The sequence below is a fragment of the Cynoglossus semilaevis genome, chromosome 11 (genome assembly GCF_000523025.1).
Source record: "Cynoglossus semilaevis isolate Cse_v1.0 chromosome 11, Cse_v1.0, whole genome shotgun sequence".
Taxonomy (NCBI): domain Eukaryota; kingdom Metazoa; phylum Chordata; class Actinopteri; order Pleuronectiformes; family Cynoglossidae; genus Cynoglossus; species Cynoglossus semilaevis.
Window position 1 is genome coordinate 5,094,232 of NC_024317.1, and position 25,811 is coordinate 5,120,042.

Below are 25,811 nucleotides of genomic sequence, written 5' to 3' on the forward strand. Positions count from 1 at the left end.
TGTGTCATATTTTAAGTAGTGTATGATTATTTTGAGACCATTATTATGAAATAATATATCTTGACAAATTGTCTCATGTTATTAAGGTATTACCCCACAATAATGAGGGACCATCTCATAATAATAAAACAATTTTCAAAGAGATACTACCATGTATATAAAGAGTATCTCACATTTATGGAAGGTATTAATGTGATACTTTCTCCTTGTTTAGATATATTATGAGATACCATATTAATTCATTTAGAGTTTGTTTTTTTTTTTGTTTAGATATATTATTTAGTAATTATGAGATACCACATTAATTCATTTAGAGTTTGTTTTTTTTATTGCTTGAAGTAAGTGTTATATTATTATAACATTGCCCCTTTTTCATCATTACGTGTAACTACTTCAAGATTAACTGAAATTTATTCTGATTCAGGTTTGTCAATCTAAGGTCTCTGTGTCGCAGTCAGACCCTGACTTGTAATCTTGTTCGCTGACCTTCATCTGTACAGGCCAGAGTATGTCAGGTTCAAGGCCTCTTGACAGATGGTGGACAGACACAACATCATCATTAGACAAAGAAATGTCTTGTTACTATTTCTGTTCACCCTTCTGCAGCTCTGACTTTAAATTAAGCCAGTCGTAGATTTTCTTTTTCAGATTATTTTTTATTAATTGGCAATATGGAGGAGCAGTAAAGGAACCTTTCTTTATAAAAAAAATAGGTAATTTGTCTTTTGTTAAGGTTGCAATGGTGATGATAAAGTACATGTATAAATGCATTTGAAAGAAATTATAATACGTGAATACAGTAAAAAATGTTACATTGTAAATTGATTACATATAAATAATTTGGTACGATCTAACATGTTCATTAGTTCACTGATTTTGAGGTCGTGAGAAAGCGACTGCTGTATTTTTCTTTGTCTTTTACGACCAGATCACAGACTCGTTTTACAATGTTACTGATTTTTTTTTGCCAGTGATTCTGTCATTTAAATTGAAGATGTAGATTGTAGAACTTTGGAGGGATACTTCCAATTTCCATCGAATAATTTATCGAATAATAACATGTTTATATAATGTATGCGTTTATTTTATTTATTTGTTTTAATATATCGCATCAACGACGACGCCCTTTCTCTCTTTCTTTCTATTTATATTGTAGAATATGTCCCTATTTCTTCTTCGTGAAGAGTCCATATCGGTAACAAAAACGGTTTGTAGATAATAGAATGAACATGGGCTGATGTCTCCACCCCCTGAATGGAGCTGGTATGTGAAGAGGAGTCTTTTCTCTCCCCCCTTTTTCTCTCTCTCTCTCTCACTCGGCTATAGGATCTTCTGCTGTGTGGGGGAGTGGACTACATCCTGTGGCGTTTCCTGTGTTTGTAAACTAGAAGCTGCTGAAAAACGTCGTTGGAGTGAAGCGAAAAGAGGTGCGTGTATTTAATTTTCTCTTTGTTCTTCAGTGAATTAAGTCTGCGCACTCTGCTCAGCCGTCCGCCATTACTGAACTGACATTTCCACAAAGAAAGCCTCACTTCGAGGACGGCGGTGCAGGGATTTCACCGAGTATGAGGCTCGACATTTGTTAGCCTGTTCATTAGGAGGGAGGGGGAAGAGTGGGTGAGGGAGACAGTGAGGGAGGGGGAGGTTCGAACACAGCAGCAGCACAGCGGCGTCGGCCATCACGAAGCTCTTTATCGCCCAATCTTGTCGAAAACCAGCACAGGCTAGTTCCTCGATTACCATCGCATTGAAAGATTGGCTGATGTAGACCGCCACATTAGCGGGAGCGTTGATGTTCAGGTGGGCTAAATAATTGTTCTTTTTTTTTACTTAAAAAAATAATTCTGTGTTGGAGTGCGCCAGCAAACAGCCTAGCAGGAGGCTCGCTTGTGTTAGCCAGTTTCAGCATCAACAAGACCGAATGTGGGGTGGGTGGCGGTGCTAGGGTAGCTAGTGTCTGGAAAAAAACGCATAGATGTTGTTAAAAGTATATGTTCAGTTTTTGTGGACGTTTAGATATCAATAACATTTAACCCAAAACAACAAAATGTGTTTTCTGTCGTCTGCTCGTCTAAAGTGGCGTTAGCTAGTGTTAGCTTTCGCAGTCTATTTAGTTAGCTTCCTAGCCACCAGTTTAACCAACGCCGCTGACGAAGGCGGTGAAGCGTTAAAGCAAAGCTCCGTGTCCATCTGGCTATCGTAAACTTTTACGATGGCAAAACAATTCCGACCGTCAACCTGCGTCACAAAAACACAAAACAGGGTTAGAAAGCCGAAGGTTCGATTCGAAGAGGTCCTCCTTAAGCTTAAACATTGCCTGTTTTGTGATTATGGTTTAATTAATGGCCTACTCGTATCAGAACAGTCAACAACCCCCATTTTAAATTACTTAGAGCAGTACTAGATTAGTACTGTGTAGAGTGGGTTAACCCACACCTTATAAGGTTTCGCCTTTAAACGAGTGAAATGTTGTTAAAATCACAATATTATATATATATCTGTGTAAATTCAAGTCATTGTTCGCTGTGTATTTCGTCTTCGGCACCACGATTCTATACAATACATAAGCGGGAAAAGGGCCTAATTCAATTCTATGCAATTTTTATTTATCAAATTCCGGACAGATGGTAAGTACATTCATTGTTTAGACGTTCACTGTTTCATAGTTTCTTACAAGAATAAACACAATACCCAATTATTTGGTTCCTTTATTCAGACAGTATTATGTAATTGATTAGCTACAGGCTTTAATCCAACACTGTGATCAGTCAATATTCTATTTATGTAATTGCAACTGCAGTTTAAGCAGTTGAATAGGCATGGTGAGCACAAATCCAATTTGTAATGAGTGGATTGTAGTCAGACTTTACAAAGAAAATTCTGTTTTTATTTACAAGTACAATTACAGAAGTTATATAGCTTTGTTTATATAGCTTTGTTTTCCTCTCTTTGTTTTTAAAAAAATATCAATTCTTTAGCTAAAATTCTTTCCTCGTTTTAAAAAAAATATCAATTCTTTAGCTAAAATGTGTACTTGTCTTGAAAATGTACTCAAAAACATTGGTTTTAGATGATTAAAAATTATAGTTTTCAATTTTCAAAATAAAATTGATATGACCAGTTTGTTGCCTCTGTTGTTGAATCTAGTTAGAACTTTGCTCCAGTTCTAAATGGTTAGGGGGATTTCCCTAACAGAATTTGGTTGAGTTAATGGTGTTTTACAGAAAAATGTATTTTAAAAAAAACTTATGTGAGTGGACATTATACAATACTTGGAATATGGAGTGTACGTTTTTTACTTACGATACATCTTAATAAATTGTATTTTTGGTGAACAATTTATTATTTTAAAAAACCCTCTCTCTAAAGTTAATGAGTGTAGTGTAATGATAGCCCATTATTCTGTTGTAATTTACTGATTGTCTGTTTCACTCACATCCACCTCCTTCCTCAGTTTTAATGCTAGATGAGTGAGGTGGGTGTGGCTTCCCACCAGCCCGACCATCCTGACTGACGGATCTCTGGATGACCTTGTCCCAACCCCTGTCCCTGCGCTCACATACACCACAGCAATGTCACATCTGCCCAGCAGCTCAGTCCGCGACCATATGAAATGGGTTTGTTTTGAGAACACCAAAATGGTTTAAAATACCTAACTTACAGTCATGTGTCACTCAGGATGTTGTCGTTGATGACTAGCTTCCTAAATGCTATGTGATTTGTTGTATTCACTAGATGCAAGTAGTTTAGTCAATTACTGACTGTCATTCAATGCAAGATGTATAAAGCAAAGTATTCTTAATTCTTTTTATTTCATTTTTTGTATTTATTTCTTAGGCGGGGCTGCTTGGCTGCGAAGCTGTCCTTTCCAGTATGGCCCTGATGCAGGCCAGTTCTATGGCTGCTCCGCCGAAAAAAATGATGGCCCCTCTTGGTCATGCACCACCACAGAGAGAGGGACCTGATCGTGGCCCCCAGAGCCATATGATTCTTCCCTCTGGAATGAGCTGTCCACCACTGGTTAGGAACTTCCTATTGAATTTTTGATAAAGACACATGAATTTTCCAGCCTATTTAATCATTTAAAACTTTTCAAATTAATGTTTATTTTAAGTTTTGAATCGTTTAAACATTCTTATTTTGACAAATATATAACAGACTAAAATTAAGATTGTAAATTATATGTTAAGCTTAAATGAATATTTCATGATTTTTAGTGATAAACAAACTTGTTTTTCTTTGTAGCTCATCAGGAAGGAAGGTGAATTCCAAGCCCCACGCCTGCTGGATGAGAAGGAGATGAGAGCCAATGAGGACATGCAGCAGAAAAAAAAGAACAGGAAATCAGTGACGCCCTGTAAAGTGAGAGAACAAGAAGGAAGGGGAGGGAAGGTCAGTGGCTGTAGTTGCTAAAAGGGGGGGTTGTTTATTAATATTTTAATGTTTAGTTTATTGCCGTTTGTATGAAATTTGTCTGCCGTACGTCTGCTCACACGTTCTTCTGAAAGCCCTTGACTGCAGTCTATTGCCCGTAGCGCCAAGCTTTCATGCGTGCACATTTTGTTTGTGTGGGGGTGGGGGGAGGAGTTCATGGAAGATGTGGAGGGGGTGGAGGATCTCTCAAGAGGAAAGAGGGGGAGGGGAGCAGAACCAAGCAGAGCACAATAACTGCAGTTGTGTGCATAGCAGGGGGAGCAGTAACATTGAGGGCATTCGTCCATTGGAAGGGCTGGGGTATTTGAACTAAAATGTAAATTACAGTGGTCAAAAACACAACGTCCAATAGCAGTTCAAATTGGGTACAAAAAATACATATATATTCAGAATTTAACAAAACATTCTTTTCATCTGTGTAAGTGTTTGTCTTTTTCAATAGGGGGTACATGTGCCACTGTTGCCACTTGATGCCACTGTTCTTGTAAAAATGATTCTAACTCCTAGCACTGCTTTTTGGAAATGATAATGTCTCATTGTTTGATGTTGTCCTTAGGGCGCAGGTGGAGATGAGAATGGTCCATCGTCCAAAGTGCAAAAAAACTTTATCTGTGATCACTGTTATGGAGCATTTAGGAGTGGATACCACCTGAAGAGACATATTCTCATTCATACAGGTACGGGCCCTGTTTAGAAAAGCTGGTATTTACAATGAAGCCAATATCTGCTTTTATTACCTGAATACATGAGTCATTTGTTTAAAGAGCGTGAGTTGATCTGAATCTGGGAGTGTGCAGAAGCTGTAAGGTTTTGAAATGGCCTGCTTAAAAAACCTTGTTTGGTAATAGCTTTTGCCTCACAGCTAATTGGTGGTATCTGTGGGGACCTTAACTAAAACTGGTGCTCTTCGGTTTAGGGGAGAAGCCGTATGCTTGTGCCGTATGTGACATGAGGTTTATTCAGCGTTACCATCTGGAGAGACACAGCCTCATTCACACGGGTATGCGTCCTTCAACCGTACCCATACAACATAAATCCAACTTGTTGTAATCACTTGAATCAATGGACAGATGTGCAGGGTTCATTTTGTCTGTGGACAGTAATTTCCAACAAAGCCACCCCCTCCCACCTCCCAAAAAATCTGTTCAGAACAAAACAGAAATAAGTCATTTCATAAAACAATATGGCCCATTAGTCCTGAGTCCACTATTAAAAACTCCATATTGAGTTTTAGTCTTCCTTAAGCCCAAGCATTGATTGGCGCAATATAGAGTAATTATAATTAAATTATAATGTATACATATAAGAAATATTTATTCTCTGCCCCTTGGTTATCAATTGTTTCGTTGTTGATGAAGGATAGAACTATTTTTATTTGGAATTTTTGTTTTTGAAGTGAAGCCATAGTGTGCTTTAATAAGTTTTATTCTGAAGGATTCATTATCTTTATCATCTTTAAAGCACTTGATAAGTTTGCTGTTCCTGACGGCTAGCAGTCAGTACACACTAGTCTATGCTTTTGTGAAGCCCAACACATCACAACTCATGATTGTACAGTGCTTTATACCAGCTGTTTATTGTCAAGAAAATCCACCTTTGAAAATGTGGAGTCAAGTCACTTTTACTGTACTGACTTGTGGGCTGCATCCACACTGCTAAGTGTTGTTTGGTGGAAATGAAAACAATGAAGTGCTGAAATGTTTTTAATGTGATTATCTGTAAGTTCAGGGGGTATGTGGATTAGGTGGGGTGTAATTTGATGATACATTTAAAAAAAGTGACTTTTTGTCTTTAGCCTTTATTGCTGCATTTGGAGGCCATTTTGTGTCTAATCAAATCAAGATAATGACCCAGATCTAGCACAAGACAAATATAAATGAACACAATTTTATGTAGTGGAATTAAAATAAAATGAAATCAAGGTTATTTTGCTCATGATTTGTAATCCAGACATGCCTCTCATCCAAATATATACACAAGAAATGTCACAGAGAAATTGTTTGTTTTTGTATCCGACCAAAATTCAATTTCTCCAGAGCCCTTTGGCTTCAGACTTAAAAGTAAAACACAGCTTGCGTTTCCTGCATGTGTAGACCTTTCAGTTTCCAAGCAAGTTGTCGGCAACAAATCAGCAGCCATTTGAACCTTGTGTTTTGTATGTGCAACACCAAAATAGTGCATTACATGGGACAAAGAATACCTATGATTCCATTGAGTTTTTCTTAGCCAACCTTGGCCCACAATTTGGACACAATCAGGAAACCACAAACTTATACGACTTTTTAATAGTGGACTTAATTATGGACAGAAACCTCTGGACCCCAATTCATTGTAGCAAATGTTAAAAAAAAAACAAGGCCACATTACCTAATTTAACATAATTAAAAGTATTTAATTTTTTGTCTGGAGAAACTGCATGGACATTGTAAGTGTTCATGTAGTAGGAGACTGAGGACATTAATGGATAGTTGACATTTTTTTGCGATGCATCTTTCACATAAGTTCTTTGTTTTTCATTGTTTAAGAAGTGTGCACCATGGGTAAGTGAACTTCAAACCTCGCTTTATCAAGTCAGTGACTCCTGCCCCAACAGTAATGTTCAGTCAAATCCATCCATCTTATTTGACATGGTTGATATTTGCTGTACCTGTATAGAATATTTCCCATTCTCATAATAACCTGTATACACAACAAGTCAGTGGGAATCATGTGTTCTTTTTATGTCGTCTACATAATTCATTTGGTGAATTTTCTCTTATGTTATTAATTGAATAGCTCATGATTTTATGCTCTGTGTGTGTGTAGGGGTGAAGCCATTCGCTTGTACCATGTGTGACATGAGGTTTTTTCAGCGTTACCACCTGGAGAGACACAAACTCACTCATACGGGTATGCGTCCATTTACCATACCCAGTCTAAAAAAAAGAAAAAAAACTCAAGTCATTCACTTACTTTCTTCAGACCTGGATTTCTTATTTAGTTTTAGACGAGACTAGTTTTTACTAGTTTATGTATTGCATATAACAAATATTAAGCTTAGTAAAAAAATGTTATGAATAGAATAGAAAAACTGTCTTGTCAATAACTACCAGTTTTAGACGAGGATATAGCACCTGATAATTATCATAATGTTCTAAAATTCAGTGATTTTTACTTTGAAACATCAAAAACTGTAGGCATTGGTTTCTGCCACACACTTCAAACAAGTAAGGACAGAGAGGTAATACTGATAAAAAAAATTAAGTAGTTTGCCAAACAGGAACAGTTACATCTTTTTTTTTTTTTTTTGTTTTTACCAGTTTTTGTTATTGATGCATGATTTCCACTTGTGGACCTTTTGTTGACAATTTGTTCATCATCTTCCATGCTCAGATTAGTTTTAGGTATGTGTTGTGGCCACGTAATGACAGCATAACAGTCATTCAAATGACCAAATTCATGCATATTCAGCAGCAGTTTCCACTTTGGACCATTATACAGTCTTATCTTAATACTAATAGTGTCAGGCGTTTGTTGATACTGTTATCTTGTATCCAGACTTTACTAGGTAATACAGAGAAGACAGCAACAACATTTTCTTGCATTGAGAGGCTGAGCCCTTTGTGGACAATTTTATAATTTTACTGTTATTGATTAAAACATGCCCCAGAATTGACCTCTTGTGCCCTTTTTAGCCTTACTCTCTCTGTCACTACTTTTTGTGTGTTTGAGGCATCAGTTTCCAATTTTGGCTTAAGGACCAGCTTCCTGTAAAAACACTAGAAATCCACAGTTCAAGTTTCTTACCAAACTACAGGTTGCTACCTTTATTGTGGCTTTTAGCTACATATGTCTTGCAAATTGATAACAATGATCACATTGGAATGTTTTAGGTCTGTTAGTTGGGTTAAGGTTGCCCAGAAATTATTAGTAATGTCTTTCAGGTTGTAGTAGATAAAGATTTATTAATGATGTGTCCCTTTGATGTAAAAGGATCCACCTAGCTAATATGTTGATACTTTGTGTACGTAGGGGTGAAGCCGTATGCTTGCTCCATGTGTGACATGAGGTTCTTTCAACGTTACCATCTGGCAAGACACAGTCTCACTCACACTGGTATGCGTCCGCTTATCTTAGCGAATGAAGTAGAAGAGATTTAGAAACATGTCTCAAAAAAAGTTTTTGTGTAGCAACAAATCCCATCTTACACATGTAGGGTTTTTAGTTCAGCAATGGGAGTTGAATCTTAAGGTAGTTGATAATCCATGTTAACTCTGTTTAATTTTTTATACACATTGAGATGTATCCAGACATGTACCAGGAGGGATAAAATAATATTCTCCCATTCACCACAGCACACATTTTTCTCAGATGATTAGGACTTAACTGATAAAATGTTTCAACATAAATGAAGATTTTTTTCTAGATACGTTGGTCATTATGTGATGAATCCTACTTTCTGTCTGTAGTTTTTTATTTACATACTTTTGTGTGTGTAGGGGTGAAACCTTATGCTTGCTCCATGTGCGACATGAAATTTTTTCAGCGCTACCACTTGGCAAGACACAGCCTCACTCACACGGGTATGGGTAGGCCCTTCTTTATTACATTAGAGCCCAAATACCCAATTTGCTTCATTCAACATGCTTGTAGATTCATTCTAGTCTGGTTTCAAAATTAGATCTGAACATCGAGACTTTGAGAGAACAGATAGACATGATAAGAATGCTTTGTGGGCTTAGACAAAAATATAAAGAGTAGTTGAGGGTTTTTGAAGTGTGGTTGTATTGAGTTATGGAGACAAGGTGACACTTTGTAAGGGTCAAACAAGTACAGTAACAACAACACAATACTTACAGCTTGCATTATAAAATAAGTCTACAGTGTCTAAAATGATGTTTTTTCTGCTGCTGCGTAAACTTAAACAAACTTATCATATACCACAAGTCATATTTATCTGATGCATTTTTGAACACAAAAAAAACAGCAGATAAGGTGGTGGTAGACTGAGGGTTACTCTGTCCACAGTAACTTAATGGCTGACTTAGAAAAGCGTAGAAAAGTTAGTCATCTCCAGAAGTTATCTTTCTGTCAAAAAGTCTCATTGAATAAAAACCACACATCAAAAACCCTGAAACATTCTATAACACCCTATATTGAATTGTAATCCACTACTATATTACAATATATAAATAAGGCTGTACTAATTCACAGCCTGTTATTCAGTCCTTGTTGGGCTAATAAATCAATTGACAATTATTTCCAATGTCCCACTGAGGGTTACTCTGTCCACAGTAACTTAATGGCTGACTTAGAAAAGCGTAGAAAAGTTAGTCATCTCCAGAAGTTATCTTTCTGTCAAAAAGTCTCATTGAATAAAAACCACACATCAAAAACCCTGAAACATTCTATAACACCCTATATTGAATTGTAATCCACTACTATATTACAATATATTAATAAGGCTGTACTAATTCACAGCCTGTTATTCAGTCCTTGTTGGGCTAATTGACAATTATTTCCAATGTCCCACTTGTTAAAAAGAAAATGTGTTACCATGTTTACATTTGGAATGAGTACCCTCCCATTGGAGAGTTATACAAACCAATACATTTCTATGAATTTATTGCATTTTATGGACCAAATGACTGACTGATTTGTTACAAAACAAAACAAAAAAAAACTTACTTGCAGCCCTAGTTTAATTTCTAATCCTGCTTTTGGCATGTCTGGATACATAATAAACCAGAGTGTGTCCTGTTCAGACCATGTGCTGGTTTTACAAAATATTTTGCTCTGTGTGTGCAGGGGTGAAGCCATATGCTTGCTCCATGTGTGACATGAGGTTTTTCCAGAGATACCACCTGGCGAGGCACACACTCACCCATACGGGTATAAGATCTTCTTATTTCTTTCACTGAACACTTTATTTGACTTTATTAAGTGTTGTGCTGCTTATTATAACTCAAAGTGAAATTCTATTGTACTCACTAACTTTGTTTTTATTTTTTTTCTAAATGCAACAACATAACTACTTTAGTAGTGTTTGTAAATTGACCTGATCTTGTCTGCATAGTTCATGAGAACTCTCCTAAAGTCTGGTACTGTATGCATTTAGGGGTGAAGCCATACGCTTGCTCCATGTGTGACATGAGGTTCTTCCAGCGTTACCATTTGGCAAGACACAGTCTCACTCATACTGGTATGCTTGAATTATTGTTCCCCTTTAACTATAAAGTCTATTCTTTAAGAATTTCCCGTTTTAAAATTATTATCCCTTCTTTTTTGCCACAATTAACCACCTATTTGTAAATTGCCTTCAATTTCTTTGTAAAAAAAAAAAAACAAAAAAAACTCATAGGCTTTGTTGGAAACCTGTCCACTGAAAAAGTGACTCTGTCAATTACCTTGTTTTTTTTTAAGACTGTAATGGTACTGATGCATGTTTTTAGGTTAATACATAAACAATGTGTGTTAGTAACTGCAGAATCTGTCACAAAGATTAATAACTTTTCATTTCTGCATGTTTATAGTCTCTTTTTTGTGTAACAAAGCATGCCACAGTTAATGCCTTTTGTTATGCCTGGACTTGTATTGTCTTATCTCGTCTGACATTCTTCTGCTCTGTTTAGGGGTGAAACCGTATGCTTGTACCATGTGTGACATGAGGTTTATACAACGGTACCAACTGGAGAGACACAGTCTCACTCATACAGGTATGTTGTCATTGTTTGAACTGTGTCCCTGTCTCTATCTGTCTGCTTGACTTTGGTCCAGCATGTGCCCACAGTTGTGTTTATATTGCTGCTTCAAACTGCAGGTTGTTTTTGCTTTGTGTCACTCTTTATTGAAAGTTGCTAATGTTTCCATGGCTTATTAACAACAAGCTTCATTAATGCACACTTGACACTGTTGCCAATACCTTGTTTATGAAATGACATGAGGTGAAAACAGCATCATGATTTAAAACTGAAAACTAAAGATTCACCAGTTGGAAATTTGTTTGAAATAATACTCCCAGCTTTAAGTAATTTGTTTTTGCTAAATTGTTATATTTGTTCTTATTTTTCTTCCTTTCAAACTACATCTTTTCCACACAGTAAGCCCACAGTGTGTCCCCATAGGATCTTGAAGTGAAAAGTGTAAAGACAAAAAAAAATTAAATTTAATTAATTTTTAAATAGCAGAAATCAACATTTTGGAAAACGTTTAAATTACAATTCTTCTATACATGTATTTTTTAAATATTTTCCCAGTTCCCCCCATAATGTCGTAAATTGCTACCAGTTCCACATTACTGTGTCATTTCATATTCAGGGTTATGGTAAGAAAAAGAAATGTATTCCTCAGATAAGAATATTTTAGTTTTGTTTTTTTGTTTTTGCGTATTTGTAAACTGTTTTGTCAGCATATAATCATTATCCTGAAATTTCCACCATGCAAATATTTTATTGTAGGTCTTGAATGTTGCTTTTCTAGACACCTCACATCAATATACATAAAAGAATGAGACAGACGTTTATCTGTAAAACCAATGTCTGAAATTAAAGGGGACTTAGTATGTTTTTAATGTAGTATGTGCTGAAATGCAACTAAAATTGTTTGGTATGCTAACATTTTATTGGGATTAGGCTAAATTTGTCTTAATCTTATTTTTGCAGATGGATTTTTTTTAAATATTTAGTTTATTATACTTTGTTTTATTGGGGAAATGGCAAAACTAAACATGTATGAAAGGATTTGCTTTACGTTTACTTTCACTTGGCACAACCCTTCTCTCACCAAGTACATTTTTTTGGTACTTGCGTCTATTTGGAACTTTTTAGCTAGTAAAAGTACAAGGCAGTGGTCACAGCCAATTCAGAGCAGGTATTTGAATACTTGAGTAATCATTAGAGAGTGGTAATTTAAAGATGTGTCACTGTCTGGTATAGTAGGAAATGTCTGACAAAAATTTCACAACTGACTGTTTTAGTTAAATCACTGAAAAAACAATCATGCAACAATTCCTGATAAGCAGTGTAGAGAAGGAAATGAACATAGTGAGTCCCCTTTAATGTGTTGTGAATAGTTGTTTACCAACTGCCTAAAATTGTCTAACCTCTGCGTTCAGCGTGACAAAAGATTGTGTTTGGAACCACATTTTGAGCAATTATCAATGCATCTATTTTGAAAATTACATGAACACAGGCACTGATTGGTTTAGTTTGAAAACAAAACTATAATTGTGCTCTTTGAAATTTGAGATTGGGACTTTTTCTTTAATAATTGTCTGTTCATGTGGAATTTGGGTTTGAAGAAAAGTTTTTTTTAATTTTAATTTTTTATGCAATGTACTGTATAATTTTTTTTTTCTTAAACAAACTTGGGCCGTAAACATTTAGCAGTACAATATTTTTTGACCAAAAACATTGTGTGAGTTTAGGGTAGCGTCGATTTCGCTGAACTTTCCAGCGTTAACAAAGCGCTGATGAGTGCAACCAAACTTTACTAAGCAATTAGTAAAGTTTAGCGTCGATCATTTTTGGCAGTTGAATCCTTCAATGCTAAAGTTGGTACTTTGTGTGCATAGGGGTGAAGCCGTACGCTTGCACCATGTGTGACAAGAGGTTTTTTCAGCGCTACCACCTGGCAAGACACAGCCTCACTCACATGGGTATGCGTCTGCCAATCTTAACCCAGTCAAAAGATTAGGATTCTGCAACAACTGAATGCTTGGCTATACATAATTATATTAATATATTGCATATATACTCAGACTGTGATGGATGAAATATATTTAGCAAGTTGTTAGATAAATTCATTATCTCATGTGTTGTTTTTAATTATTCTCTGGGTGATTTTATATTAAAACAATCAACCTAATGTAGTTGTTTTAGGGAGTAACATTGGTTATTAACCACAGATATTCAATTTAGCGCAGACTGATGGTCTTTAGCTGTAACATAAGAGTAAAGACACATTTATTTTCTCCTTAGCTAGCACAAGGGAAAAAATAATTTTCTTGATGCTCTGCACTTAGGTGTGAAACCTTATGCTTGCACCATGTGTGACATGAAGTTTTTTCAGCGTTACCACCTGGCGAGACACAGCCTCACTCATACGGGTATGGGTCCGTGCACCGTGCCCATGACATTCACTGTTAGGAGTCAGTGTGCACACTTACAATATTGACCTGTGGTATTCAGGAGTATGTTAGGATGTCTTTCATGTAGATTATTTGTTGGTTTCATTAATGAGTAAAGCAGGACAAGGGGAATAATATTGTTGTTGCTTGGGTGTTTCAGTCATCTTCAAATATGATTAAAGTTAAGAAGAATCCAGATTTTGCATGAATTGGCATTTGTGTGGTTAATAACCAATAGGGCAGATATTATTTGGAAAATTAAAGAACAATGAGACCTGAGGCACAGTGATGTAATATTGCTACTTTGCATTTAGGTGTGAAACCTTATGCTTGCACCATGTGTGACAAGAGATTTTTCCAACGATACCACCTGGCGAGACACAGCCTCACTCATATGGGTATGCGTCCGCCCACCGTACCCTTGTCACTGAGATCAGACTATACCTGCATTATGTTAGTCATCGAGTCATTTACTGTAATCGTTTAGTCTTTTTAGACATTAACAGCAGTCAAGTTTCCTTTACCTAAAGTCCTAGCACCGTTTCTGAAGATTGTAGAAACACGAATACAGGACTGCACCATCATCAGCTCATGTGTTGTGTGTAGTTGTGGATATGGAAATTGGTTTCATACATTGGGATGCATTTCTAATTCACTTTAAAGAAAAAAAAGTAACATCAAGCTTCTGTAGTGGTTAACAACCCATCAATTCCTGATGATCACATAGCTAATTTACATGTTGCCTATTGATGGATTGTGAACACAAACGTTACAAAGAAAGTAATACCTTATAATGCTCTGCGTTTAGGTGTGAAACCTTACGCTTGCACCATGTGTGACATGAGGTTTGTTCAGCGTTACCACCTGGCCAGACACAGCCTCACTCATACTGGTATGCGTCAGTGCATCTGTCCCCGTCACTTTTTGTAGTTTGTCACAACAAATGTTACCTTAGCTTAATACAAGTATTTTCTTTGTGATGGCAGAATTATGCAAGTTATTGTAAGTGATTTCTGAGTACAATTTTATCACAGTCACTACAAATTATGCTGCATAGTAAAATGGAACATAATGAAATGTATACTGTCACATTTGATATTCAACACTGCACTGTTGACTTATTACACCTAAACATGATTAGGCAGAAATATCAGTATTGATATTGATAGACTAAACCTGAAGGCATAGGGATGTAAACATAGAAATTATTAAAACAGTGCCTTTTGACAGTGACCGCATTTATTTACAAGTTGATGATAGATAAATATTATAATATTCACAGCTACAGACATTGGCAGTAAAGCAATGTGTAATAACGTTATAGGAAGCTATCATTCGACACGTAACAAATGCACAACAATTGCATGAGTTAGCACCTAATATGTGCTGAAAGTCAGTAGGTCAGTCATGTGTGGTATACAGTCGAATGATACGGGAGGTGAAGTAATACATTGCTACTTTGCGTTTAGGTGTGAAACCTTATGCTTGCACCATGTGTGACAAGAGGTTTTTCCAACGCTACCACCTGGCGAGACACAGCCTCACTCATATGGGTATGCGTCCGCCCACCGTACCCATGTCACTCAGACCAGATTGTATTTACATTGTGTTAGACACAGAGTCATTTCTTTGAGGCCGTTTAATTTAGGCAAATAGCTAGCACATTTTACTTGGTAGGGCAAATATCATGCATAACATGTTTATATGAGTTTTGGAATAGACACACGTCCCTGTGACATCATCAGCTCATGTGATGTGCTAGGTTGTGGATTGGAGTACCAATCTTGACATTTTCTCAGCTAAAATTTGACAGACCTGTGGTTAGCAACCCATCAATTGTACACAGATTTTTAAGGCACACTTATTATTGATAGATTGTAAATCAGAAGGAGAAAATTTTCTGTAATATTAATACATCAATGCTCTGCGTTTAGGTGTGAAACCTTATGCTTGTACCATGTGTGACATGAGGTTTGTTCAGCGTTACCACCTGGCCAGACACAGCCTCACTCATACGGGTATGGGTCCGTGCACCTGCCCTTTTCACATTGTACAAATCAACACTTAGTCTAGACTGTGTTCATATTACAACTACAGTTGGGCCTAAAGAAGAAGCAAAAAGCATCCCCTCAAATAGCCTGCACGTTGCCATCTATTGTAGCTGGAAGGTAGTGCACCTCTTTAAACTGTTGATGCTACTTAACGTGTTGGTGAAAAGACTCAGGTTTACAGTTAGTTTTGTTAAAATGCATTTACTTACACTGTTAGCTTTACCAACTTTTAGTCATCATCTAATTCTTAAATGTTTTTGGTTTTTAAGCTTGTATTGTTTTTAATTCAAAGATATTGTTGCATTGTTATAGCATAATGGAACACATCAAAATATGTTGGTTGAGTTTGGCTTGTTATGCTTGAAGTGCAGATGTTTATTTTTTTCTCTGTAGTCCGTGTATCTCTGTACTTTGTCGGATGTGACAGTAATCTCTTTGTTTTTATAGTAGCTAGAAAATGTGTGGGTTGATAAATTGTCAAATCCTGCAAATTCTCATGTAATACCTAATTTTTTGCTACTTTAATTTCTCCCAGAATTTACCAAACAACAACTTACAACAATTTACAGCACAACAACCTCAGAGTTTTACAAATTACAAATAGAATCTTTACCATTTTAATACAAATATCTACTGCTACTTGTTAGATCACAGCGTCAGCGTCTCTGATGATGATTTTAGGCCAAACGTTTTTTTTCTTTCTTCTAACAACACGTACGACTATTATGTTTTAGCCCTAAAGCCGACAATTGTAGTTCCGTAGAATGTTGAGTAATTATTCAAAGCCATGATAAAGTTGCATGTCTGAACATTTTAACATGTTTTTAGAAGAAAACAAATGCACATTGAATACAGAGTAAAAGCCTTAAACTTGTATGTACTGCACATGTGGGTGGTAGGGCTAATATATTGCTCTGTGTGTGTAGGGGTGAAGCCGTATGCTTGTTCCATGTGTGACATGAGGTTTATTCAGCGTAACCACCTGGAGAGACACAGCCTCACTCATACGGGTATGCGTTCCTTCACCGCACCCCGTTCGCTGAGAGGCTCGACTGATCACGGCACATTGGGTCACATCAAACTCGAGCTTGAGTTGTCAAGTTTGTCAATTTGATGGGATGTTCAACCAGCCTCAAATTACCTGCCCCAGGTTCTGGGGGGCTCTATGTTGCATAGATCTGGGCTACAAAACCAAAATAATTCCACTCTGATCTACACATAATGAGTTGATGACGAGGCCTTTTAGCATTTTTGTTTTACTATTATTTGCTGAAACTGAAGTAGGAAATGACAGCCAATTGTTTTCCAACTCCTTTCGAGTGTTGGAAATGTATTCTTAAATGTAAGATTAGCTAATGTCAAAATTTTACAAGCCATTAGTTGTGACTAAACACTAAAATTGATGCATTGACTGTATTTGTGTGCTCTTGTAGGAGAGAAGCCATTTGCATGTGACGTGTGTGATATGAGGTTTATCCAGCGCTACCACCTGGAGAGACACAAGCGTGTCCATAGTGGGGAGAAGCCTTACCAGTGTGAACGGTGCCAGCAGGTGGGTGTAAGAGCGAACAAGACAATATGTTATAGACCGAGTGTCGAGTGTTCTCTGAGTGTTGCACCTAAGAAATGCCTCAAATGTTCATTTAAAAAATATACATGGTAGACCCACAGCAGGTTTGAATGATTTCTTTTTGAAGATGTTTTTAGTATTAAGTAGATAATATATTTCTGTGTGTTTTATTTGTTACGGTAAGAAATAATCCTGCACTTACTTCACCACTAACTTTGCCCGCTTTGTTCCAAAGAACTTTTCTCGGACAGACCGACTGCTGCGGCATCGGCGGTTGTGCCAGGGTCGCAATGTCCCCAAAGTAGAGAACCAGCCTTGCTGCGATCCACGTCCATATCCCCAAGAAGCTCCACCGGCGCCCCCTACCTGGAGCCCTCTGCACCCACCGGCAGGTCGACTGGCGGTCTGACATTCCACTTTCCTCACATCCACGACAGCGTTAGAGAAGGGACGAGCCACAGGGTTTCTTCATCCTCACGGCTCTGTGCTGGGTGGATACTGCTTTAGCACAGGCTGATCTTGCAGCTCCGGTCTAGGAATTAACTCATGACAGAGGGACATTTGTGTTTTTGTTTTGTAGTCTTTTTACCGTATTTTTTTTTTGTTTGTTTTTTTTTTTTTAAGGCGAGTGTTTTCGTGATGAACAGTGCTCCTGTTTTGTACTTACTCAATTTAGTTTTTTTCTTTTCTTTTCAAAAAAACAAAAAAAAAACATTTTTATTATTGTTTAAATATATATTTCGTAATTTAGTGGTACTGAGGCAGAGCAGTGGGTGTCGTTGAGCCCATTGTACAAACAGCAGACAGAAAAATCCCAGAGCTTCTTTCTAAGATGTCCTTTTGAAGCCCATTTTGATGCCAAAAGGATTGGCACTTAGGTCAAATGAAACAAACTGAACTTTCCTTCAAAGTGACGGAAGGAAACTTCTGTGTTGGAATTCCAAGTGGACCAGTTCACTTCCTGTTACGGTTTAGATGTGTGTCACTTCACTGAGTGTCTGGTCTAAATGTCACTCCAACAACAGAGTTTCCTCGATCTCATCATCACATGAAGTGCAGTTTTCTTGATTACTTTGTGTAGATAATTAAAACAAAATGTTTGTTTTACTGTGGGACTGCACAAAGTGGGCTTAAAAAAAACAACAAACCGATACTAAATACTGTTGAAAAGAGTCTGTTTTTTAGTGTGATAAAGATGGAGCTTCACGACTGTAAACCTTGACTTGTAGAGATGGGAGAGAGCGTCCTGCAGCGGAAGAGTGTCAAATCACAGGAGGTTGTTCTGCTCACGTTGTGCTTCTGTGTCGTACATGACATGGTTATGACTCAGGAAAAGGCACAGGTAGGACGGCGGTCTCGGTGAGTCCTTGTCTTGAGTTGTTCTATAAATATGGCTGTATATATTTTTAGTATATGCAGAAATGTTCAGTGCTCCCAGCTCAGTCTATAGATCCTGCTCTCAAATAGTGGCCACTTGTCCAATTCTGATGTTTGTACAGTTCCTCACATTGTGAGACCAGTGAGAATTTACAAAATCATGTGGCCTTAGTGTTTCTTTTTTCCATTACCTTTCTTTTTTTTTTTTTTTTTTTTTTAACTGTTGTGAGTCATGTATTTACTCAGACAACAGACAACACAGCCGTTCATCCTGGACTGTGTGGTTTTTATTTTAATTTTTTTTTTATGTTAAAGCGGTTGTGGTTACAAATTTTTGACATCTCCAGTGTCGCTCAAACCTGACTGTGCTCTCTCTCTCGTCCAGAGAATAATAAATATTGAATATTTTAGGTGATGTAACGCAGTATCTAATCCTAAAAGAACCCTGGAGCGTTGGACAGTGTATGTGAGCAGTGGTTTGTGCTACAATTGTTTTCTCCTGCAGTGCTTTGGCTGCAGCAGAACCAACACGGGGCTTGACTCTGCTCCACACTAACTGTTGCCTTTTTATCCAAATACGTTGTGGTTGGTGTGTAATAATGGATGTCCGTCATGTCATTGGGTTTAGCCTTAAGTACAGGTAAACACAAATAATCTTTGTAGTACTAAATGATATTGTAACAAACCATTTCTTTTTAACTGATGATGAACTTTGTTACTACTTTGTGGAGGTTTTTGTTTTTGACACACAGATGGCAGATGTACGGTTATTCAGAGCAACTGTGCTGCCTGCTTTGGAATTTCTCAAACTTGATCCTTTGTGTGGCTGAAAAGGCGATGGTGCTGGACTGTGTGTGCTTACATTTTCAGACCACAGTCTAGAAAGTGCTGAGAGAGAGTGGAATATGTGTGTGGTCAGCTTTGACGTGGCCCTAATTCGCTAATTTTGTCTTTGATTTGAGGGTTGAAACAATGTAAAAATATGTTCCTGTCAAACCATCTTTTTCTTTTTTTAAAACTACCGTTTGTTAAAGTAATGATTACTAGTGGATACATAGTTTCCTGTGCTTTGAATACAGAAAAACTCCATTGATGGCAAAGAGGCCAAGTTTGAGAAATGCATCAAGTTGCTCTGGAGTCACTTTTCAAAGTGGAAGTTTCTGGCATGAGCAGGTAGTTAAAATGGCTAAAGGGCAATACAGTATATAGTGACGTCACATGTTAATACCTTTTTTTTTTCTCTTTTTCTCAATTATTGTTTTTAGTATAATCGATCTCATTGTTTTAATGCAATAGAATCATTGAGTCTGAGAAGGTCATTTGTTTATAAGATTGAAATTTGATCAAAGAATTTTATTTGTCTGAAGATTTGTCATCACATTTTTTATGATTGTTTTAAGGACCTTTTTTATTCTGATATTTTAAACACTGGAGTGAAAGGAAAAAAAAAAGATAAAAAAAAGATGTTTTTTTCCTTCAGACTGTACTAGATTTTAGGTTGTAGACAAAGCCTATTTCTCCTCAACATGATGCAGAAAGTGGACAGAACATTTGGATCAGTGCAGTTGAGAGCCCAGTATGATCAGAAATTTTAACATTAGATGCAAAATGTGCTTGTTTTTCTTTTTGTTTGTTTTTTTTTTCTCTTATACAAAGTTCCGGGTATTTGTAGTAAATTATATTGATGATGGTATTAGAAGAACAACAGCATTACAGTAGCTATCACAGATTAGTTGTTTTCTTTATTAGTCTTGCATGCAGAGTTATGGTCCTCAGTTAAGATAGGATCTTGATATTGATTATTTTGTGTAGGAAAATGAGTGCATAAGAATAACTTTCTAAAAAAAAAATGTTACATTATTAATTGTAAAACGGGCTAACTAATATGTACCCTTGTGATCCAACTAGTTTCAACTGTATGAAAATCAGAGGAGAGGCTTCTTATTATACTGAAATAAAAGACTTTGTAAAGTACCTGTTTGTGTTAATACATGTGGTAGGTTATTTTTACATTTCTATGAAATTGGGCCAAGTTAATATTATGTTTTGTTACATTTATCCAAGAACAAATAGATTATGGAGTGATTATTAGTAAATACAAATGAATTCCTTTATTCCCTTGGCCAGACTGTTAACCATAGTATGGATGGAAAAAAGCCCAATCTCCACAGAAATCCTTGTCAAGTCTACCACGAGCATTCTCCACTTCCACTAAAATAAATTCCTGCAAATTCCTTTGTCCTGTTTATCCCCACTGTCCAGAACGTAGTTATCAGGGGATAGTGTTGCTCGGACAGTCAAAATTTAATAACTTATAGCATACGCTTTATACGACCAAACCTTTAAAATGGTTCACTAACATTATTCTCATCAAAAGATTAACCCCAGACATCAGCTTTACAACAGCGTTTAATGTGTGTAATACCAGCAAACATGCAACAGGGGGCAGCAGCCGCTTAGAGTGTAAAGGTAAAATAGCAGAGGAAGAACGTACTTCCGTTTGTCAACAAAACCGAACCAAAAAAAAGCCCCAAACAGAGCAGAACATTTGTGTTTTTGTTTTGTAGTCTTTTTACCGTATTTTTTTTTTGTTTGTTTTTTTTTTAAGGCGAGTGTTTTCGTGATGAACAGTGCTCCTGTTTTGTACCTACTCAATTTAGTTTTTTTCTTTTCTTTTCAAAAAAACAAAAAAAAACATTTTTATTATTGTTTAAATATATATTTCGTAATTTAGTGGTACTGAGGCACCTCGAGTGGTACCTCGTTCCACCACACCTCACTCCTACAGCGATACATTTAAACAAAGGACAGAAAACCGTCCGTTTCGCAGGCGGTCGGAGATGTTCAATGGCGACGAGGATCAGGGCTGTGCTGCCGGGGAGAAGGAAGTGACTCGATGTGTTCGATCAGCTGAACTGGGATTTAAACTGACGCCGGAGCCAAATGTGACGGTGGTGACCCCATCGTCCAGATTCCTGCAGGTGGAACTGGAACTGAACACTCACCTGCGCCGCCTCACCTTCAGTGAACCGGTGCGGTACATCTACAACCCGCTGGAGTACGCCTGGGAGACGCACTGCTGCTACGTGGAGAAGTACTGTCGAGGCGGACAAAGGATCTTGTTCCTGGGTATGAACCCCGGACCGTTCGGCATGGCTCAGACTGGGGTGAGAAAACCGATTTAAATTATTTAACTAATGTTTGTAAAAGTTAAGAAGAAGAATTGTTATTTGAAATCGTTTGTTTCTTACCGAAATCCACAGCTACGTTTAAGACATATTAATCATAAGGATGGAGAGCATTTAAATCAGTAGTAGTCACTAGTCACTAATCTGTCAGTCCAGGTCCCATAGTACTATTAAAACAGCTACACTATTTAGTGTCCTTAATTCACTGGCACCGTTGTCCTAATTTATTTATGACTAACAAATCAATGTTTTTTCTCTGAAAGATAATGTGCGGTTTTAGAAACTTGAAATTCCTTTACAGTTTTATTTTTTCCATATTAAATAGAGAGCCAAATTTTCTTGATGTAACATACATTTTGACCTTTAGTTATGACTATTTGGTTACTTAAAAGAGAAACAGGGTGAGATCTCAACACCATTTCGTCAGTTACTCAGAGTTCCGCAGGGAGGCGATAGACCTGAGACACAACTTTAATTGGTATTTTTGTTGGTACACAGGTCCCCTTTGGTGAAGTGAGGTCAGTTGTTGATTGGCTGAAGATAACTGGGGAAGTTGGTCATCCACCTGACGAACATCCGAAGCGGCGGATCACAGGATTGGCTTGTACTCAGAGCGAAGTGAGCGGTGCACGTTTTTGGGGTTTCTTCAGAAAGCTTTGTGGTGAACCTGTGATGTTCTTCCGCCATTGCTTCGTACACAATCTCTGCCCACTGATTTTTATGAGCGCCAGTGGCAAGAATCTGACCCCGCCTGAACTGCCTGCAGCTGAGCGGGACGCCCTGCTGGCTCTGTGTGACATTGCACTTTGCCAGGTGGTGGAGGCACTTGGCGTCTCCATGGTGATCGGAATTGGAAGAGTGGCAGAACAGCGGGCACGGAGAGCTCTCTCAGCTGCAGGTGTCAGTGTGAAAGTAGAGGGCCTCATGCACCCATCACCCCGGAACCCATTGGCCAATAAGGGCTGGGAGGGCGTGGCCAGAACCAAACTGACTGAACTGGGTGTCCTGCCACTGCTGAGCAGCATCAAACCTGATTAGAACCAAAAGTGGTTTCATACACCACTGTCTTCAACTCCCCCTGGTGCTAATGTATCAGAACTGCAGGACATGTTTTATATACAATTATGGGATGGACCAGAGTTTCATCGGAATTTCAGGTAGATATTACTTTACAATAATTTTTAAGCTAATTTGTCTGTTTTCTGATATACATCCTAATCGGATGTAAGTGTTTTTTAATGTATATTTGTCTTTGCATTAACAAGACAATATAGAACCACTGTACTTCATCTTACTGGGCCTCAAAATCCCCCAGCTAAATGTACGGCCCATGATACCCATACTGTAATTTGAGAACCCCAAATTATGGTATGAGGTCTACACTATTTTTCAAATGCTAAGATTTTGCTCAAAAATGGTTCCAGCGTTCATTACAAAGCTAGCACAGGTATTTTTTTGGTTTAATGTTTCTGAGATGTGAGTAATTTACATAGAAATCTGTGATGTCCTTAAGATCAAGTATTTGTTCTTATATGAATAAGCTATGTCTGTTGGTCAGTTTATAGTCAGAAAACAGACTGTTATACATTGTTTTCTGACTGTAAACTGACCAACAGGCACAGAATATGATGTTTAGCAGTCACAACAGTTTTCTTTACCTTCTGTAGCACTGGTGCCTTCAGGGACTCAGCCATGATCAGATCATGAGCACTTCAAGGTTTTCTCTCAACTGTACTAACTTACCTGTTTTTTTCTGTGCTTGTTATTCACTCTTCAGTCATGACTTCCTTTACAGCAGGGGTCACCAACTCTTACCAGCTACTTCAAGGACACGTAGTAGTACGAAGAGCTACTTGTCTGATACTGACTTCCAGAACAATGTAATATGTTCTTGAACAGACAATAGTAGACACTCTTCTTACCATTGGCATTGGACCCATTTGAATGTCATTGCAAGTGGAACCGATTCCAAAAGCACAGTAACAGTACAATCTTGTTGACTAGTTTTAACATACCCCGCGGGCACCTTAGGTAGTCCACGGGGGCTACCAGGTGCCCCCTGGCACCACGTTGGTGACCCCTGCTTTACAGTATAACACTACACCACCAGAGGGTGATGGTGAGTTTGTTTCTTTGCGATCATTTGATGCTGATTTTGTTCCAAAAATCTCTCTCATTTGAACAACCTGACTGTCCATACAGCATAAAGTTCAGTTATCTTAAAAAAAGTTTAATAAAGTTTATTGTCACTTTAAGGTGAATTGTGTGTGAAAAATAACATTTTATTTGGCATATGTTAAATGTAAATTTAACATCAGAGAGTGACAGTGACACGAGGTATAAAGTGAATCCAGAGCCAAGACATGAATTTGATCAAAACTCTGTAGTGTGACCTGTAGAGGGCGGTACACAGGAGTCAGTGTCACAATGTGAGTTAGAACAGGTTTGATTTTTGGTTAATATACTGATGACACTATTTAATTATAGCTTTTGTTTTAAATGTTTTTCCATTGAAATCTGGGGAATTATGGTAACATGAAACAACAGGGGTTTTTTTATCTGCATCACAGGGAACTTTTCATCATCACTATAAATCTGTGCAGGAGAAACTTTGAACACACATAACAACCATGTATTTTACCATTTACAGTTGATCATCACTGTGATCCACATTATCACGACATTTTAATTTTCAGTCCTATTAAACTGTTTTAAGTTGGTTTTAGAGGAAGGTTTACATTTCTGTACATACTATCTCCTACTGAAAAGTGCATCGACCAATGGCTGACAGCCGCAGGTGCTGTGTCCTATAAACCGTCTCAGCCAATGACAGTTGATGACCTCAGACACTCAACTCCACGTTGAGTGGTGCAACGATGAAATCTACCCCTCCACCCCTGAGTCACCGAGCATCACTAAGAGCCCACATGGTTCAGAAGATATTGTGAAACTCTTGCACCAGACTGGATTCTCCCGTCACTGATGCTCAGAGCCAATCGATCCACGAGAGTCAACAGAGAGGAGAGGACATCGCCATCATAATAAGGTAGGAACCGAGACTTGACACTTTTATCATTCTTTAAACATGAGAAATTAGTACATTTCATTCCTGTTTTTTTTTCGAAATTCTCATTGCCAGTGTGAATTTAGTGATGAGTTAAGACATTTATGTATCTGTATTGTGAAGCAGCATAAAATGGTTGATTTTTCAGGTTTGTTTTGAGTAAGGAATTAAATCAGAGTAAGTTTGACTTAGTGGTAAAAGCAGGTAACAAGTGTACTTTAAACAGACAACCCCGGTTCTCAGTCAGCGTATGAGCTTGTTGTTTATAACCGTACTGCAGGACTATAGGGGACTTGGTGTCACAGTCAGGCTGCATACCTTAACTGTCTCTGCTATCACCTTTCGTCAGCTGCCCTGCTGCAGATCCTCAAACTGTTTTCACACAGTGTTTTCCTGAGACCATGGATAAACAGTCCAGCGTGGTGTTTCGAAATGTGGGGCAGGTTTACTTCCCCCAAACCAAAGTGGAGTGCCATTACACCCTGACCTCTGACCACAAGTGGAGCAGCAGTGACTGGATTGGGATTTTTCAGGTGCAATGTCAACCGCAGACACACACAATTACTGAGCTCTGACCTTTCACCTAGTTTCCTCCTCATAGTAAGGATGCACCCTGGTGTCTGTTTTTGCTGCTGACAACATTTGTTTTTCTGTCTTGTCACAGTTGGGCTGGTCCTCAGTGAAACAGTACCACACATATACATGGGCTCATGTTCCTGAAGGCTACGCTGATGGAGTCAGTGTAAACTGCTGTGCTCTTTTCCCAGGTACAGCTCTGACACATTAGTCACTATCTGCTGTGTTATTGTGGCAGTTCACACACTCTAGTTCATTAACATCATGGGTTTAGGGAGTAACTTTTTAATTACATACTCGAACCCTGGTCTCCTGCACCATCGTCAGAGATAGAACTTTTACCCTCTAAGGGCCCACTCACACCAGGGCCAGTTGGTCCGTGCAGGGCTAAAGTACCAATTGACAAATTATTATTATAATTGGTATGGTATTATACTGTGATCAA

General features: G+C 37.7%; 2 protein-coding genes across 35 annotated transcripts; both read left to right on the plus strand.

Annotated features, from left to right (window-relative positions):
* Positions 1–1,273: 1,273 nt before the first annotated feature.
* Positions 1,274–20,512, plus strand: znf740a (zinc finger protein 740a). 32 transcript variants are annotated; one of them, XM_008320142.3, is made up of 21 exons: positions 1,274–1,427; positions 3,455–3,617; positions 3,838–4,020; positions 4,246–4,392; positions 4,991–5,111; positions 5,351–5,434; positions 7,240–7,323; positions 8,446–8,529; positions 8,913–8,996; positions 10,222–10,305; positions 10,532–10,615; positions 11,046–11,129; positions 12,986–13,069; positions 13,436–13,519; positions 13,855–13,938; positions 14,349–14,432; positions 15,010–15,093; positions 15,475–15,558; positions 16,518–16,601; positions 17,025–17,143; positions 17,397–20,512. In XM_008320142.3, exons 2-21 carry the CDS (start codon positions 3,573–3,575, stop codon positions 17,568–17,570), a joined length of 1,965 nt encoding a protein of 654 aa, XP_008318364.1. In that variant the 5' UTR covers positions 1,274–1,427; positions 3,455–3,572; the 3' UTR covers positions 17,571–20,512. The 32 variants fall into 32 exon arrangements, with proteins under 32 accessions (XP_008318364.1, XP_008318365.1, XP_024915966.1 ...); XM_008320143.3 differs by lacking the exon at positions 1,274–1,427 and adding an exon at positions 1,447–1,800; XM_025060191.1 differs by lacking the exon at positions 1,274–1,427 and adding an exon at positions 1,448–1,800 and having other exon boundaries at positions 4,246–4,362.
* Positions 20,513–20,655: 143 nt separating this feature from the next.
* Positions 20,656–24,769, plus strand: LOC103386059 (single-strand selective monofunctional uracil DNA glycosylase). 3 transcript variants are annotated; one of them, XR_003051127.1, is made up of 3 exons: positions 20,656–21,705; positions 22,225–22,883; positions 24,496–24,769. XR_003051127.1 is itself a non-coding variant. In XM_017036457.2 (3 exons), the coding sequence occupies exons 1-3, from the start codon at positions 21,379–21,381 to the stop codon at positions 22,963–22,965; spliced, it is 867 nt and encodes a 288-aa protein (XP_016891946.1). In that variant the 5' UTR covers positions 20,656–21,378; the 3' UTR covers positions 22,966–23,987. The 3 variants fall into 3 exon arrangements, 2 of the variants coding, with proteins under 2 accessions (XP_016891946.1, XP_016891947.1); XM_017036457.2 differs by lacking the exon at positions 24,496–24,769 and adding an exon at positions 22,962–23,987 and having other exon boundaries at positions 22,225–22,760; XM_017036458.2 differs by lacking the exon at positions 24,496–24,769 and having other exon boundaries at positions 22,225–23,987.
* The last annotated feature ends 1,042 nt before the right edge of the window (positions 24,770–25,811 follow it).

Coding starts and splice junctions, on each gene's coding strand:
- znf740a (XM_008320142.3), top strand. CDS start 3,573: ATGTCACATCTGCCCAGCAGCTCAGTCCGCGACCATATGAAATGG. Junction 13,939..14,348: donor ACACAGCCTCACTCATATGG/GTATGCGTCCGC, acceptor CTCTGCGTTTAG/GTGTGAAACCTTACGCTTGC. Junction 17,144..17,396: donor AGTGTGAACGGTGCCAGCAG/GTGGGTGTAAGA, acceptor TTTGTTCCAAAG/AACTTTTCTCGGACAGACCG.
- LOC103386059 (XM_017036458.2), top strand. CDS start 21,379: ATGTTCAATGGCGACGAGGATCAGGGCTGTGCTGCCGGGGAGAAGGAA. Junction 21,706..22,224: donor TCGGCATGGCTCAGACTGGG/GTGAGAAAACCG, acceptor GTTGGTACACAG/GTCCCCTTTGGTGAAGTGAG.